The 15715-nt window shown below is 42.5% G+C and overlaps 1 protein-coding gene across 1 annotated transcript in view; it reads left to right on the forward strand.

Annotated features, from left to right (window-relative positions):
* LOC102959469 (A disintegrin and metalloproteinase with thrombospondin motifs 12) overlaps positions 1-15715 on the forward strand; it is a 301054-nt gene that overhangs the window by 217814 nt on the left and 67525 nt on the right. Inside the window, exons 14-16 of the mRNA XM_042956966.1 lie at positions 2921-3041; positions 13434-13678; positions 15349-15487. Of these exons, the coding sequence (XP_042812900.1) occupies positions 2921-3041; positions 13434-13678; positions 15349-15487 (505 nt within the window). The remainder of the gene's footprint in view (positions 1-2920; positions 3042-13433; positions 13679-15348; positions 15488-15715) is intronic.

Raw genomic sequence — 15715 nt, forward strand, 5'->3', positions numbered from 1 at the left:
GGGGAAGGAACCATGGAGAGTTGCTATTCAATGGGTACGAAGTTTCAGTTATGCAGGAGGCAAAGTCCTAGACATCTGCTGTATATGTGATGCCTATGGTTGACATGCTATATTGTGCACTTAAAAATCTGCTGAGGGGATAGACCCTCTCACTGGCCAAGTTTTCTTACCACACATGCACAGAAAGAGTCATAAAGAAACTTTTGGAGGGGACAGATATGCCTATTACCTTGATTATAGGGATAGTTTCAGCAGTGTTTGTATAAGTCCAAACTTACCAAGTTGTTTACATTAAAGATGTGCTGTATTTTATGTATCTGCTGTACCTCAATAAAGCTGTTTATTTATTTAATTAATTCATTCATTTATTTTGAGAAAGAGAGAGAGTGTGAGACAGCATGAGCAGGGGAGGGGCAGAGAGAGAGGGAGAGAGAGAATTTTGAGCAGGTTCTGCACTGTCAGCGCAGAGCCCAATGCAGGGCTCAATTCCAGGAACTGTGAGATCATGACCTGAGCCAAAATCAAGAGTCATTCATTGAACTAATTGAGCCACGCAGGCACCCCGAACCTGCTTTTAATTGTTTTTTTAATGTTTATTTATTTTTGAGAGAGAGAAAGAGAGAGAGAGAGGCACAGAGAGAGAGGAAGACAGAATCTGAAGCAGGCTCCAGGCTCTGAGCTGTCCGCACAGAGTCCAACACAGGGGATGGGACCCACAAACCGTGAGATCATGACCCAAGACAAAGTTGGATGCTTAACTAACTGAGCCACCCAAGTGCCCCAAAAGCTGTTTTTTAAATAAAGGAATTATGGGAAATCAATTTTTTTTTTTTTTTCAAAAATGTTGCCCATTGGAGGGGCTGTCTGGCATGCTAGGAGTCACATTAGAGGAGAGTCTTGCTGGAGTCATTGTCCACATTTGTTAGCAGCAGGAGAGCCACCACTGATTCTCCTGAAAACAGAAAGACAATATTGTTGTGGGCCCTTTTGCCAGAGCACATGGCATGAAAAATCACAGTGAAATCTGTTTATTTTCCCCTGAGATCCCCTGTGTTTTATGTGGAGCAAGGAAGCCTGACTTATGCCCTCCTAGGCTTCCTGTTACACACTTATTCAGTGTTGATTATGCTGCGTGCAGCTGATGGGCGAAGTATTTGGTGTGAAGACTCTACAAGAATGCATTGGATATTCTATGGGACATATTCTGTGAGACACTTGACTTGCTGGGTCTCCCATCTCCCACCCCCACCTCCGCTCCCAAGTACGCGGGCAAATATTGCTGGAGAGGAAAGATGGGCTCAAGTGTTTGTTTTTCTGGCTTTCTTTCCTTTATTCTTCACATTCTTATCTATCCCTGTTTGGCAGAGATTTAAAAAGAACACTTTAAAATTTCTTTGTCTCGGAGTAAGTTTCCCTGGTTCTTCCCTAATCAGTGAAGGAATGAAAGTCTCTGGGCGTATTATTTGTAAAAGTCAGCTTATTAGAGGACCCTCCAGCTTGATGTACCTATATCGCTTGTGAAAGGTTGACATTTTATTCATGACCACTGAGTACACATCCAGAAAATTCCTTTTTTTCCCCACTCTGATTGGCATGATTAATTTTTTTAATCTCTTAGCACTTTGTTTTTTCCCAACGGGTCAGGTAGCACAGTCCTTGGACCTGAAGAGACAATTAGTTTGAGGAATGGAGTTATTTTCTGTCACTGGCCATTAATCCTCTGTTCAGCTGGTGGAGGGAGGGTTATATTTAAAAACCCAAACTGTTCTTCCCTTCAGTCGATTTGAGATGGCTTTAGAAATGACAGGAAATGTGATGAGCACCAGCAGATGTATGGAAGTGCTGAATCACTATATTGTACACCTGAAACTAATTTAATGCTGTATGTTACCTCGCTGGAATTAAAATAAACACTTAAAAAAATAAATAAAACAAGAAAGGGAATTGTCTTTGAGGAAGAAAAAGACTACCTAGGCACAATTCTTCACAAACAGAGAACAATCTGACTAGTAGAATATGGTACCGTTTCCCCTCTCTCTTTTACCAGAGAGCAAACAACAAAGACCTTCAACTTAGACACTTTCTATCTAAGTGTCATGATGTTTTGGTATCTGATGATACATGATGAACATGCCTTTTCCAGCATGGGGATTTTAGGATGGGAAAGAGTGGGCCATAATGATGGGCTGAGGAGACGGATCCATGGAGAGGGAAAGAAGATGACTGAGAAGGGCCGGCAGGAAGAACACTAGGAAGGGATCAGGTCCAGAGCATACGGGTAAATTCAGTCTCAGCTCACAGGAGAAAGCTCTCAATGGCTGGGATATGGCAATGTGTGAAGTGCATTGGGGCTGGGGTGATAGGAGGCTCAAAAGAATCTGATGATGGTCAACTGATTTCATCCCTCGTGGGACTCAAGGAGTCTCAGCATTGAGCCAGATCTTCCTCCATGGCTGCTGGTTCACCTGCTGTGCTCAGACAGGAAGCAGAGATAACCTCAGTGAGGAATGTAAAGGGACTGAACATTATAGGTGGAATAATTACATCATCCCTGGAAACTCTCATTAGAGAGGAAGGGGAATGAGGTTTGTACATAGGAAGGGGATTTAACTACTCCATCAACTCTGATTCCAAGACATTTTCAATGTTGAGTTTTTGGAACTGTGTTCAATTCTGCCTGTGACTCAGAGGCAATTGGAGACCCACTCAGTGGGTACCTCTTTCCCCTCTAACCATTCTTTACCATCTGTGGATGCTTTGGATGCTCCTCTGGCTGCCACCAGGAAAAGGAACTGTTGTTCTTGCATCTGTCCCCAGCCCCAATCTCATCAAGAGCAGGGGGAAAGGAGAAGTCAGATGTCCAAGGCAGGTGTGACGTTCCCCGTCTATATCAGTCACCCTCAGCCTCTCTTTCCCACAGATGGTCGGCTGTGACTATGAGATCGGCTCCAATGCCACGGAAGATCGCTGCGGTGTGTGCCTTGGGGATGGCTCTGCCTGCCAGACTGTGAAGAAGATGTTTAAACAGAAAGAAGGATCTGGTAACAAACAAATAATTGAAGTGGCAGGGGACTGAGAATAGAGGGCAAGATTGATCGCTATGTTTTAAAGCAGATTGTAGCTTTCAAAGAACTCAACATGGATATAGCCTTCATTACAAAGGGATAAGGGCTCCTTGACAGTTTTAGGAAAGGAGTTGATGGCTAGGCAATTACAGGAAGCCTTCCAGCACACAGGGATCTAAAGTGACCTGGGGGCTATCCCCAGGAACAGGAATGAGTATGATCCCTATGACAGCATCCAGGACTGAAGGCCAATGGCTTAGGAACAGACCTTGAACCGGGGGAGAGAGAGAGATCAGAAGGTGCTGGGAAGGGTGCAGACACAAGGCAGGCTCTAAGAGAGAGAGCAGAGAAGCCCAGCAGTGGGCTTAATGGCGGAAGTCTCGGAGTGTACTTTCAGGGCCAAAGGAGAGGCAAGGCAAGGTCACTTCAGCTTGCTCTTCTTCCCCATTTCTCCCTGGAAAGGGTTCCTACCCACTGGTGCCCTATGGCTCTCTAGGTGCTTGCTGCTACCTGATGTCCCCTCCTTACCCACACCCTGCTGTTCCTTTCCCATGATGACCTTTCACAAGGTTTCTTCCTTGTGCAGCTCTGTGCTGCTAATAATCCTTGGGAATGAAGAGCTTACCCTCACCCCAAGTCAGCTATGGGACCTGCATATTTGTTTTCAGTTAAGCTGGTCCCATGGCACCATCAGTGATTTGTATATAGCTGACGGGGTCTTGGGAAGGTCTAAGTTAGGCCCAGAGATGATGAAGACAACTCAGAGTATCATAGCTCAGGCTCCCACAGAAATACACTAAGATAAGAATTTGATACAAACAGCTTATTTGAGGGTCGGAGGATCCTGGAAAATGCCAGTAGGGCATACAGGAAATAAAACGGGGAAAGGAGGAGAGTCAAGAAAGGGTGTGTCAGTAAGCCAGTGACCATTACGTAGGACCCAGTATAGAATCGTATATGAGATGGGGCGCCTGGGTGGCTCAGTCAGTTGGGCATCTGACTTCAGCTCAGGTCACGGTCTCACTGTCTCTGAGTTTGAGCCCTGCTTAGGGCTCTGTGTTGACAGCTCAGAGCCTGAATCCTGCTTCAGATTCTGTGTCTCCCTCTCTCTCTCTGCCCCTCCCCTGTTCACCCTCTGTCTCTCCCTCTCCCTCAAAACTAAATAAAGATTAAAAAAAAAAAAGAATTGTATATGAGAGTTTTCCCACCCAAGGGGTAAGGGAGCTGAGACAATGTATCCAGCTCCCAATGGTCACTGCTCAAGGCTACTTTGGGGAGGGGACAGTTAGGTTGTTAATTCTCTGGATTCCAAAGAAATCTGGGTGCTGGGAGTAGGGAGTCCAGTGTGCACTACCCAGGTAGGTCCTGAGAAGAGAAGGGCACCCTGGGAGTGACACCCAGGGTGGGAAATGACAGGGACTCCCAGATGTAGTGGGTCACCCTTTCCCTGGGGCCCAAAAAAGCAATGCGTCCCTTTTAGACATGCTCACCACCCAGGGTGAAGTAACTGAGTATGCCCTCAAGTATCAGGTGCATTGACTAAATACTTTATTGGTCCTTAGTACACATAACAGTGGATGACCCAAATGTGTTTAATTTCTATACCTATTTTTTTGATCTTTGACTATTCTATTAATAAGGTTAAATTGTAAAGTGAAATGCTTGTCTTGCCCTTTAGAATTATCATTGAAGGATTATATTTTATGTCTATTTGATGGCTTTATTACGCATGAAACATATCCTTTGCATTACTTATTAAGAATGTGAATAATAACCCAGTATGTCTTAGGCTTATGATCAAGCATCCTATGATAGGTAATATTTATTCAATCTTGTAAAGCTGTTACGTAAGTATTTTCCAGTATTTAGGTGTGACCTTATTTACTTGGATTATAAAATAACCCTTCAAATCATGTTTGGACACTTAACCTCAGTATTATGTCTCTGCCTGTAGAGGCTCATATCTTTGGCTTCAGATATGCTGTGCTCCTAACACTATGGTAACTCCTTTGAAAAGCAGAGCTTTCATTCTTGAATCTCCACCACTTAACCTTTTAAGTAAGCCCTTAGGAAATCAAGCTTTAGTTCTGGGTTTTTATCATCTCTACTCTGGTTTCTTAGGAGAAAGGATCAGAAGCATCTTGAGCCTCCCTGCCACCCCCACACCTGCCTTAGAGACCTTGATACCGCTGGCCATGTGCCTACCACTGAACATTTGGCATCCTTGTGACTTTGGTTTTCATTTCTCCTTCTCTCATTTGCTTCCCCGAGGACTTCTGATGGCTCTTGGCACCCAGGGGGGTGTGTCCACTTTGTTTTTTTTTAATGTTTTATTTATTTTTTAGAGAGAGAGAGACAGAGTATGAGCGGGGGAAGAACAGAGAGAGGGAGACACAGAATCTGAAGCAGGCTCCAGGCTCCGAGCTGTCAGCACAGAGACCGACGTGGGACTCGAACTCACAAACCGTGAGATCATGACGTGAGCCAAAGTCAGACACTTAGCCGACCGAGCCATCCAGGAGCCCTTGTCCACTTTAGATTGTACATATCCTGACAGGGCTTCCAAGCCCTCTGGCACTGCTACCCCCAGCACAGTAGGGAAATCCAGCCAGATCTCACTCTGGACTCTGTCGACACCCGGCTGGGTGGTGGTCTGTGTTCCTTATACCCACCAGGCATTCCGCAAGTCCCACCTTTGCTGTGTGCCTAATAAAGCTAGATACATCATAAAGACCCTGGCTGCCGCCACCCCACCTTGGGAATGAAACCACAAAGTGATGCAAAACTCTGTGAAATGGAGTTAGATTGCATTGGGCAGATTGATTCATCCAAGGGCCAAAGTCAAAAGAGGGAACTTAACAACCTCTTTTTGAAGACAACCAAGGTGTAGTTAGTTGTTTTCTGTGCTTACTTACATGCTGTCTTGTATTGCTGCCTTACTTCTGCTTCTGTTGTATTCTTTCTTTCTAGTGCAGTTATAAACTGAGGGATGAATCATCTTTTAGGCTCTATCACCACCCTGCCCAACCCCCACGTCAACAAACATAATTTCTATCTATAGGAGGTATTCAGTAAGCGGTTATATAAATTTGAATGAAAAATGCTTTTCTTAAGGTTGGTTCCATATTCCTTTGACAATAAAGGAGACCACATCATTAACAGTTATGCTGATGGAATATCTGAATCAGATATTTTCCCTCCGTGATACCCTGCCTATGGGCCTTTTTGGTTTAGCTGTAGCTCTTTTTTTTTTTTTTTTTTTTTTTAATGTGACTTGGTACAATATTGCATTCGTAATATTGTAAACCACTATTGTAATATTGGGTTTTTGTCACTTTCTGATTCTGGCCCACAGACATAAATCTCAGAATCCTTCCCTTCTTATGAATATCCTGAAGTATTCTTTTCTCCTTGTCTCTCCACCCAGAACTGTGGAGAACTTTGGTGGCTGGCAGTGATTGGCTTGGGGCATTCCCATTGTAACTTCATCTCTCTGGTCGGGAAGGCATCCCATTTGCCTTCAAGAATTTGTGACACGTGGTGAGCCCTTATGGAGGATTATTCCCAGAGCAAGTATATATCTGCAGTCAGTTACATGGGAGCTGTGGTTGGAAATGGCTTTACACTTAGGCATCAAATCTCCAGAGCCTTGTTACAGGCTCTTGTCACAACCATGATCTTGAGAGAAAGCCCAGCGTCTCCTTTCTGAGAGAAGTAAGCAACTATCAGACAACACTAGAAAAATGATGAACTCGGGCAACGGGTACAACTAGCACTTGAGGCAAGATCATCTCTGTGACTAAAAAGTGATGCGAATATGTAGTCAGTCACCTAGAAGAATTCAGAAATCTTTCAAACTTTGCATGGCCTAACTGATCCATGTGTCTGCCTGTGTTCTCCTCCCTTTTTGCTTTACTTTGGCTCATAGATTTCTTTTAACAGAGTAGGTTTAAAACGAAGTGGAGAAGGTCTGCATTAGAGATGCTCATCATGAAAGGACCCATCTTATCCTCCTCTCTGGCTGCTGCTGCCTTTGACTATGGAGATATGAAATATTAGCCCCTGTCCTTTTTTATGAAGGAAAGAAAGACGATGATGGATGATGTGGAATTGAAATAGGCTGAGAGGCAAGAGACCAGGTGCTGATCCAGATTACCATTGACCATGGGGAAGTCACCCCTTTGGGCCTCCATTTCTGAGGCCCTTTTCAACCCTGTCTGGTATTTTTTGTCTTCCCCCTGCTCTTAGCCCTAAGGCTGATCCTATGTTTATTGAAATCTAAGTGTTGAAGCTGGGCAGAGTCTCCAAGAAAAGATGTCTTTATTCATGGCTTTCTTGGGCTATCCCAAAAGCTAAGTCCTTGTCTCTCTTTGTGGAGAGGACCTCATTTAGTAGATTTGATGCTGTGTGCCAGATGGCAGCATCATGTCATGCCTTTTAATTAGTGTCACACTTGAGGAACATTAGGCCCACTTTCTTGTAGGCCCTCCATAATAGCTTCCATTTCCTCTCTTGGAGAAAGAAAAAAGAATTGGCATGTTGCTATAGTGCCATGGTTACTATGAGTAGACGTGTCTGAAATTAAAGAACTTAGGTCCAGAATACAGTGAGCTATGTACAGATATCATCCGCTCGTTCATTTATTCATTCACTCTATGACTTGAGAAACATTAATCAAGTACCTGTTGTGTACTTGGCATGGGGTAGGTAGAAGAAAGAATAAGACAATGACTCTCTTCCTGTCAGCTTCTCTCCCTTACCCTAATGGGTAACAGGCCTGGGCCCCACTCTGCCACTTGGCCCTTAGGCACAACTTAAATGAGGAGCCTGGTTTGGAAGGAAGCTGATAGAACATTAAGCTCTGTTCTTCTAAGGGCACCCTGGGCTTGTTACCCAGAGCCTTGACTTCCATCCCAAACTCTCATAGCCCAATTTCTTTGGCCTAGAACCCTGACCTTTTGTCATCTAGTTCCTCAGCTTCGGGGTGTTTTTTTTTTTTTTTCCCACTGTTGCCTAATTTCCTTGATTCTGTGTTACTCACCTACCTTGGTCTTAAATGTTAAAACCTGACAGTTTTAACCTCTTGGACTAATTCATTAGCTTCCTAAAACCACCACTCTGGATTCCTCTGGCCTTGCTTGGCTTCTCTAGAGTTGACCATTGCCAGACCCAGTGACCACTAAACCAGCTCCTGGTCTTGCTCACACTGGCTGCTTTCATCTATTGCTGGGAACAAGAGACCACATTCTCTGAGTGCCCTGGAACTCTCATAGAGGAAATTGTGTCATTTAACTCAGTGCCCAAAGCACCAGCCTTGATTCCTACTCCCCTTATTTAATCACAACCGGAATGTTTTCAGACTTCAATTTTAAGATATTTTTATGGGGCACTTGGGTGGCTCCGTTGGTTAAGCACCTGACTCTTGATTTCAGCTCAGGTCATGATCTCACGGTCATGATATCAAGCCCAGCATTGGGCTCTGTGCTCAGTGTGGAGCCTGATTAAGATTCTCTCTCCCTCTCTCTCTGTTCCTCCCCAGCACGCATGCACACTTGTTCACACTCTCTCTCTCTCTCTCTCTCTCTCTCTCTCTCTCTCTCTCTCTGTCTCTCAAAAACAAACAAAGCAAACCCGTGTAAATTAAAAAAAATTACCTTACAATCTTTTTATTGACCTAGAACAGTTTCCATACAGAATTCACCTTATTAAGTATTATTTAAATATTGTTAAATATATACCAAATATATTTGCATATCTGTTTAGTGGGTTTGATGCACATACTAGAGTTATTGTAACTCTCTTGGCATAATATTTAAATTAATTAGGTTTCCTCTGAGATTCATCACAATTTCATTTTCGCAATTAAGCATGTTGAAAAAAAAATCTGCAGTCTAGAAAGCAGAGGAAAGACACAGAAAGTTTCTTCTAGAAACACTTGCTGCCAGTGTCCACACCTTTAGGAAATTCCTGGAATGGAGTATGCATAGCAACTGCCTGGACCTGGAATTATTCCTGCACCTGACCACATGGTACCCATCCACTTCCCGATCCTGTGTGTTTATATGCTCAGTTCTTCCAGCGGTAGCTCCCGAGTGTCTGCTGCTGATCTTTTTGGTTGTATTAAATTCACCTAGAGTGAAGAATTGACACCAGTTTCAAGTTATGTTAAGATTGCTGTCTTAATCCCATAGTGAGGCATATTCTGGACTTTTTCTTGGGACCACTTAGTTTCTGTCGCTGAGGAAGTGCATGAATGAATGGAACCCATCAACAACACCTCACAACACAGGTTAGGGAGCTGTGACAGCAGTATGTGTGCAAGTTCGATTCAAGTCTGGGCAGTGAGAAGGAAGAGGCAATTTTAGGAACAAATGGCATGGCTTCATGACTCAAAGCTGCTCCTATGCCAATTCTGCAAGGTTCAGTTTGTTTGCTGTTGGCTTAAGAGAGAATAAGGTCCATTCTATGATTTTAGGTGGGCAAATGACATGAAGGGGTCACTGGTTTGCCAAAACATACACAATTGCCTCAGACAGGGTAGGTAGCCCAGTGCTAGAAGATGAGTCCACATGGACAGCATGAGAACATTTTCTTAGAAACCTGAGGCAGAAGGTAGGGCATAATAAAAAGAGGGGATGTGGCTTTCTTGAAACCAGAATATCACCTTACTTGGAGACTATCCTAGATCATGTTTTCCAGGAGATCCCAGGCTGGAAGGAATGAGAAGGGAAGGAGAGTGAAGGGACCCTCTACTTGACAGTTTTTGTATCAAGAGGGCTCAGGGCTGCCATCCTTTCCCAGAAGCATTTAGGGTCAGGAAGCCCCTGTCAATGTCTGGTCTCTCTTCTATGTTTCCTTTCCCCTGGCTTCTCGCAAGAGGGTTGTGGTTGCTCGTGGTGTTTTCCAAGGTCCTGGTGCCCTTATAACCCTCTTTTTGAAATAATTGAAGCTAAAACTCTCAACGTGGATCAAGGCAGTTGGGCTTTTCAGAAGATCTTCCGGGCATATTTATGGGTAGTTCTTCCTCCTTCTCATGTGGGAGCAGGTCAAGTGCAGGTTGATACCTGTACCTGACCCTGATGTGTCATTGCTGTCAAGGCAGGCCTCAGGAGATGGCCTTTCCCAGAGCCTCCTTACATTACACCAGGAGATTTGGGCCTGCACTGAGGATTGTCTTGCTTGCTGCAAACTGACAGCATAAATCTTAAGAAAAAAAAAAAAAGATGAGCTGGTAGTTCTAGATAAATTGTCAGGGGGTTAATAGTCTGACCTCATTATGAGCACATTTTTATTAGAAATATGCTACTGGGTAAATTTTGTTTTGTGAATTGCAAAGAACAGTTGGATAAGGTGCACTTTAGCACCAATAATCCATTGTTATCTCTTATAATGATGGTTTCAGAAGCGGGGCCGGTCTTCTGCCCCATCCTCAAAGGCCCCAAGTATTCTTTCAGCTCAAGGGACTCAGGACTCAGTGATAGGCTGGCTTCTCCAGGTGATCTCCGTGGGCCCAGAGACTCCTTCTCTGAGGTCAAGATTACATTTTCCTACTTTCCCCATTTTCTCAGTATTACCCCAATACTGGTGCAAATGACTGATGTTTACTAGGGAGGGTGGGAGAAAGTGACTTTCTGAATGTATGTACTCACCATTCTTAGTACTTTGGAAAAAGCCTTATCAACCCTGAAAGCCTTCCTTTGATGCAGAATAAATGTCTCAATAACTTTCCACCCTTACTTTTTAATATGATTCTTATTTCTGTAAAGAAGACCCTTGAGGATAAGATACTCAGGAATATTCTCTTTCTACCAACCACATTTTCTTATTAAAAACAATATATTAAGAATTGGTTAGCAAACCCTGGGTATAGGTGTATGTACTTTCTACCTAGGTGTGTGATGTGGATACATTTCTTCTTTGTGTGGGAACCCGGGTTTCTCATTTGATAAACAGAAAGGTTTATAGCCATTCATTTCCATTTAAATGTCCATTAGTAGCAGATTGGTTAAACAAATGGGTTTATGTCATTTTTGCAGTTGTTGAAATGCTCAAAAAATATGGAAAGATATGTAAGGTATATTAAATTTAAAAAGCAATAGTTGGAATAGTTCACATAGTATGATCCCACTTGTTTAAAAAATTATGTGTATATGTGCTTATACATGCAAAGAAAGATTTTGGAAGAGAATCCAGGAAACTTATTCACTGTAATTGTCCTTGAGACATAGGACTGGGGGTGAAGGGAAATTGAACATTTTACTTTTCATTTTATATTCTTCTCAAGTATGGGCTTTTTTGTCATGTGCAAAGGAGTCTGGTAGAGATATTGTGGTTCTTTCTAACTCCAAGTTACCATAATTTTATCCTTTGGCCTTCCCCCAGATATTCTTTTGCAAAATACGTGGTAGAAATGTGCATTACTTTTGCTCATGGCTAAATCGATCTCAGTTTACATCTTCTGTGAACTGCCTGTAGACTGTTTAGAAGCAGCACTTAGATTCACTGGAAGCTTTTATTTTAAATCTGATGTACCTCCCCTTTGAAGTTTGCAGAATCTGGATGACAAATATTTCTAAATTTGGATTTTTTTTTCTTAAGTGGAAGATAAAAAAGCAAACTCCGGGATTATTTTCCATCTAGTTCCCATTGGGTTTTTTTTTGGGGGGGGGGGGAGGGATTGTTTTGCTGTTTGTCTGTAAACAAAGGAGATAAGGTGATTGTCCTGCTATGTAATGCCAGTTGAGCTTTCTGCATGAGTTCTGCTCTGAGAAGGCAGGCAATATCCCAAGTCAGAAAGTGGCTGTGGGATGCAACACTCCAAAGGCATTTCAGAAAATTGCGATAGCCTCACTTACATGTGATAAATATGTTCCTAGAGCTACTTGTAAATTTGTAGTTTTAATCAGCTGTTTCAGGCAAGTATTGTGAGGGTCAAACGGAATTTAATAAGGTGCTACAAGACCTGCATTTTGGTCTTGCTGGATGGTAGCTGTCAGTTTGAAAAATGGGGCTGAGGTTGTGGCCTGAGCTTCTAAGCAAATTGTTCCTGCTGGCTTCCTAGGATTTTAGCTCCCAAGACCCCCTGCTACTTCAGCATTGTTGGAGGGGGAGCAGTCAAGGTACTTTCAGGTGACAGAGATGCAGGTTTCCTTGGGGTCAAAAAACCTAGTGCATGTCCAGTGGAAAATGGCCAGGATGATCAGGGTCTTAAGACCAAATTTTGCATGGAAAGAAAGGTTAAAGGAACAAGAAAGAATGTTTCGCTTAGAAAAGAGAAAAATGAATATCAGAGCCGCCAGCAATGTCAGACATCATCTATTCAATCCCCTTTATTGTGCAGATGACATTCAAGGAAGTTAAATAAGTGCATGAAAGTCATAAAACACATTCGTGGTGATGCAGAAGCTAGGACTCAAGTGTTCTGACTCCCCTGCCCCCACACATTTGCATGCCATCCCCAAAGTTCATGTTCTTTCCATTCTATCCCACTGATGGTTCTTAAGAAACACAAACAGGATAAATGCATAAAGTGCTTAGCATGGAGTCTGCCAAAGAGGGGAAACCATTATGTGTTAATTCCTTTTCTCCCCAGTATGTCCCCTGCCATGACTACCAGTATACAAGGATAAGACTGTAGCTAGAATTGATCATCATCTTTAAATGAATGCCTTCTGTGTTCTTTCAGGTTGGAGTAGAGCACATGAGAGTAGAACATAAATTCATATTTCAGCATAACAAAAAAAAAATAAGAAAAAAACCCCTTTCTAATGAATAGAATTGTCCAGCAATATAAAAAGCTGTACTCAGAGCTGAGTTTCTCATCACAAGTTGTATTCAAGAGCACCAGGTGGCAAATCAATCCATGATTTCTCCTGGGATTCTATTAATGAATTTAAGCTATGATTAGATTACTTCTAAGAGTCTGTCTTTAACTTGGAGGCAATGAGGATGAATAAGCAGAAGGATGTATCCAATGTAATGTTGAAAAAGATTAATCTGATAGCAGCAACAAATGGGGGAGCAGAAATGCTGATGGGAAGCTAGTTAGGGGCTGTAAATATTTGAACTGTCAACTTAAAATTACAGAAATGTCAATGCTGGGTCAACCACAAATGCTTCATAGTCCAATCCGCATTTATTTCACCTCTTCTCATAAAACTGTGTATATACTGAGTCATAGAGCCCCTGGAAATTCTACTCCTGGCCAAGCTCTTTAAAATTCCCCATGACTAGTGTATCCACTAATCCCAATGACCACCCAAAAGGAAGGCAAGGGCACTAAGTCATGGAGATGAATGATGGATCGGAAGCAGATTGTGTTCAGCTAAGCTACTGTGCCTTTTCCGTTATTGTATCTTCTCTCCTTAGGTTATGTTGACATTGGACTGATTCCAAAAGGAGCAAGGGACATAAGGGTAATGGAGGTTGAAGGAGCTGGAAACTTTTTGGCCATCAGGAGTGAAGACCCCAAAAAATATTACCTCAATGGAGGATTTATTATCCAGTGGAATGGAAACTACAAGCTGGCAGGGACCATCTTCCAATATGACAGGAAAGGAGACCTGGAGAAACTGATGGCCACAGGTCCTACCAATGAGTCAGTGTGGATCCAGGTAATGCAGAGGGGAAGGCAGCTGATGATATGTACATTAGTTAGGACATTTATGATGTTCTTTTCCAAGGTATTTGCTAGGGGACATTAATTAAAAATACTTAAAATTTTTAGCAAGGAGCAGGGAGGGAAGCAAGATGTTATTTGTGCTGTTAATCCTTTATTGCCTAGAAATTTCTGAAGTCCCCATAATGAAATGATGGGGTCCCTAAAATCCTCTAACGGGAGTTTTGAGTTCAGTTTCCACTATGGTTGACCTAAGCTGTTTATTTGCAGGTGTTTCTCAGGTATAAAAAAAGATGCTGTCAATCTATGTCAGTGTGGCATGAGTTTCCAAGTAGCTTTCCAGCAATGGTGATAGACTGACATGGTTTTTTCATATGTTATCATGTGCTTGTCCTCAGACAAGATGTTTGACTTTGTGAAACTCTTGGGGGAGAATGGAGTTAGAATGTAGTATGTCTCCTTGAAGGCACAAGTGGGTGTTGTGAGAGTTGAATAAGTAAATTGTCTTTCGTGTTGGCGAGGAACTATAGAAAAGGAGTGGACTATATCAGTAGAGACAAGGCAAGTTGGGGATTACAGATGGCCCAAGAGAAAGTCAGATATAACCATATTCAGAAGTTAGGAGGTAATTGCAGAGCCAGAGATCAGAGCACTCATAAAAGCTGGAGGTCAAGGCTTGACAGCTATGATTCATAAATGTCTTGAGACCTGAAATCTTACCTGCCTACATGGCAAAGGATTTACATACGGGAACCCCAATCCCAGGAGCAACCAATCCACCAATTTTAAATATGTGGTAAGTAGAGTACCTGCAGGAGAGGGAAGTGAGGGGGGGGGGTCCCAAGAATGGTATGCCTTGCCTAAAGCCCATAACCATTTTTATTGCAGAACTATATGCTTTAAAGGAATTAACTCACCTGAGAGCTAGAGAATAGCATCATAAGGCAACAGCAACAACAATAAAAATTAATGTTTATTGAATGCTAACTACATATGAGGCACTATTCTATTCATATCTTTTTTTTTAAGATTTTATTTTTAATCTGTACACCCAACGTGGGTCTTGAATTTACAACCTGAGATCAAGAGTTGCATGCTCTCCCGACTGAGCCTACCCAACGCCCTGTATTCTACTCATATCCAGTTATGTTACATTTATTTACTTATTCGACTCTCACAACATCCCTATTAGTCATGCTATTATTATCCTCACTTTGTAAATAGGTGAAACTAAGGCACAAAGATATTAAGTAACTTACCTGTAATCACAAAGTTATTAAGTACACAAGGGTGCAAGGTGACCTACCAGTCTATTGTTGGAAAAGACACTATCCCCATTCCCTCAGAGAAATTTCCATAAGATTAAATCTCCATGGGAATTCAGCCAAGAAATAATCAAATGGAGATTAGATAGAGATAGATAAAGGTATAGATGTAGGTAGATATACATATAGATATAGATATAGATATAGATATAGATATAGATATAGATAGATGTGTAGGTGGAAGTAGAGGTGGAGATATATTCATTTATTGGCGTTTGCTCCAATGCATGTCTTCATAATTACTTTAAGATGATGGACATTCTGTAGCATTTGTTATTATAGCACTGTGTTTTGTAATATAAAGTCACGACAGTGATGTCAACCCTCTATTGCCTTTTAGCTTCTGTTCCAGGTGACTAACCCTGGCATCAAATATGAGTATACAATCCGGAAAGATGGCCTTGACAATGACGTGGAAAAACTGGTGTACTTCTGGCAGTATGGCCACTGGACAGAGTGCAGCGTAACATGTGGGACAGGTGAGAGACAGCTGCTGTGTCTCTGAATCCGTGTCAGCTTCACATTGGGCCACGGAGGCAGTCTGAGCCAGTGGTTCATACTCTGCCTATAGGTCTGCAGGGTTCCACAAACATGGCCCAGGGCCTCTCTGAGAGTGAATATGCTGGCCATGGTCTAAAGAGAGAGGCAGTTTTTCTTGTATCAGCTTTATATACTGTTGTTCATGAAAGAGTTTGTTTGAAAAAAAG

This window comes from Panthera tigris, chromosome A1 (assembly GCF_018350195.1).
Source record: "Panthera tigris isolate Pti1 chromosome A1, P.tigris_Pti1_mat1.1, whole genome shotgun sequence".
NCBI lineage: Eukaryota > Metazoa > Chordata > Mammalia > Carnivora > Felidae > Panthera > Panthera tigris.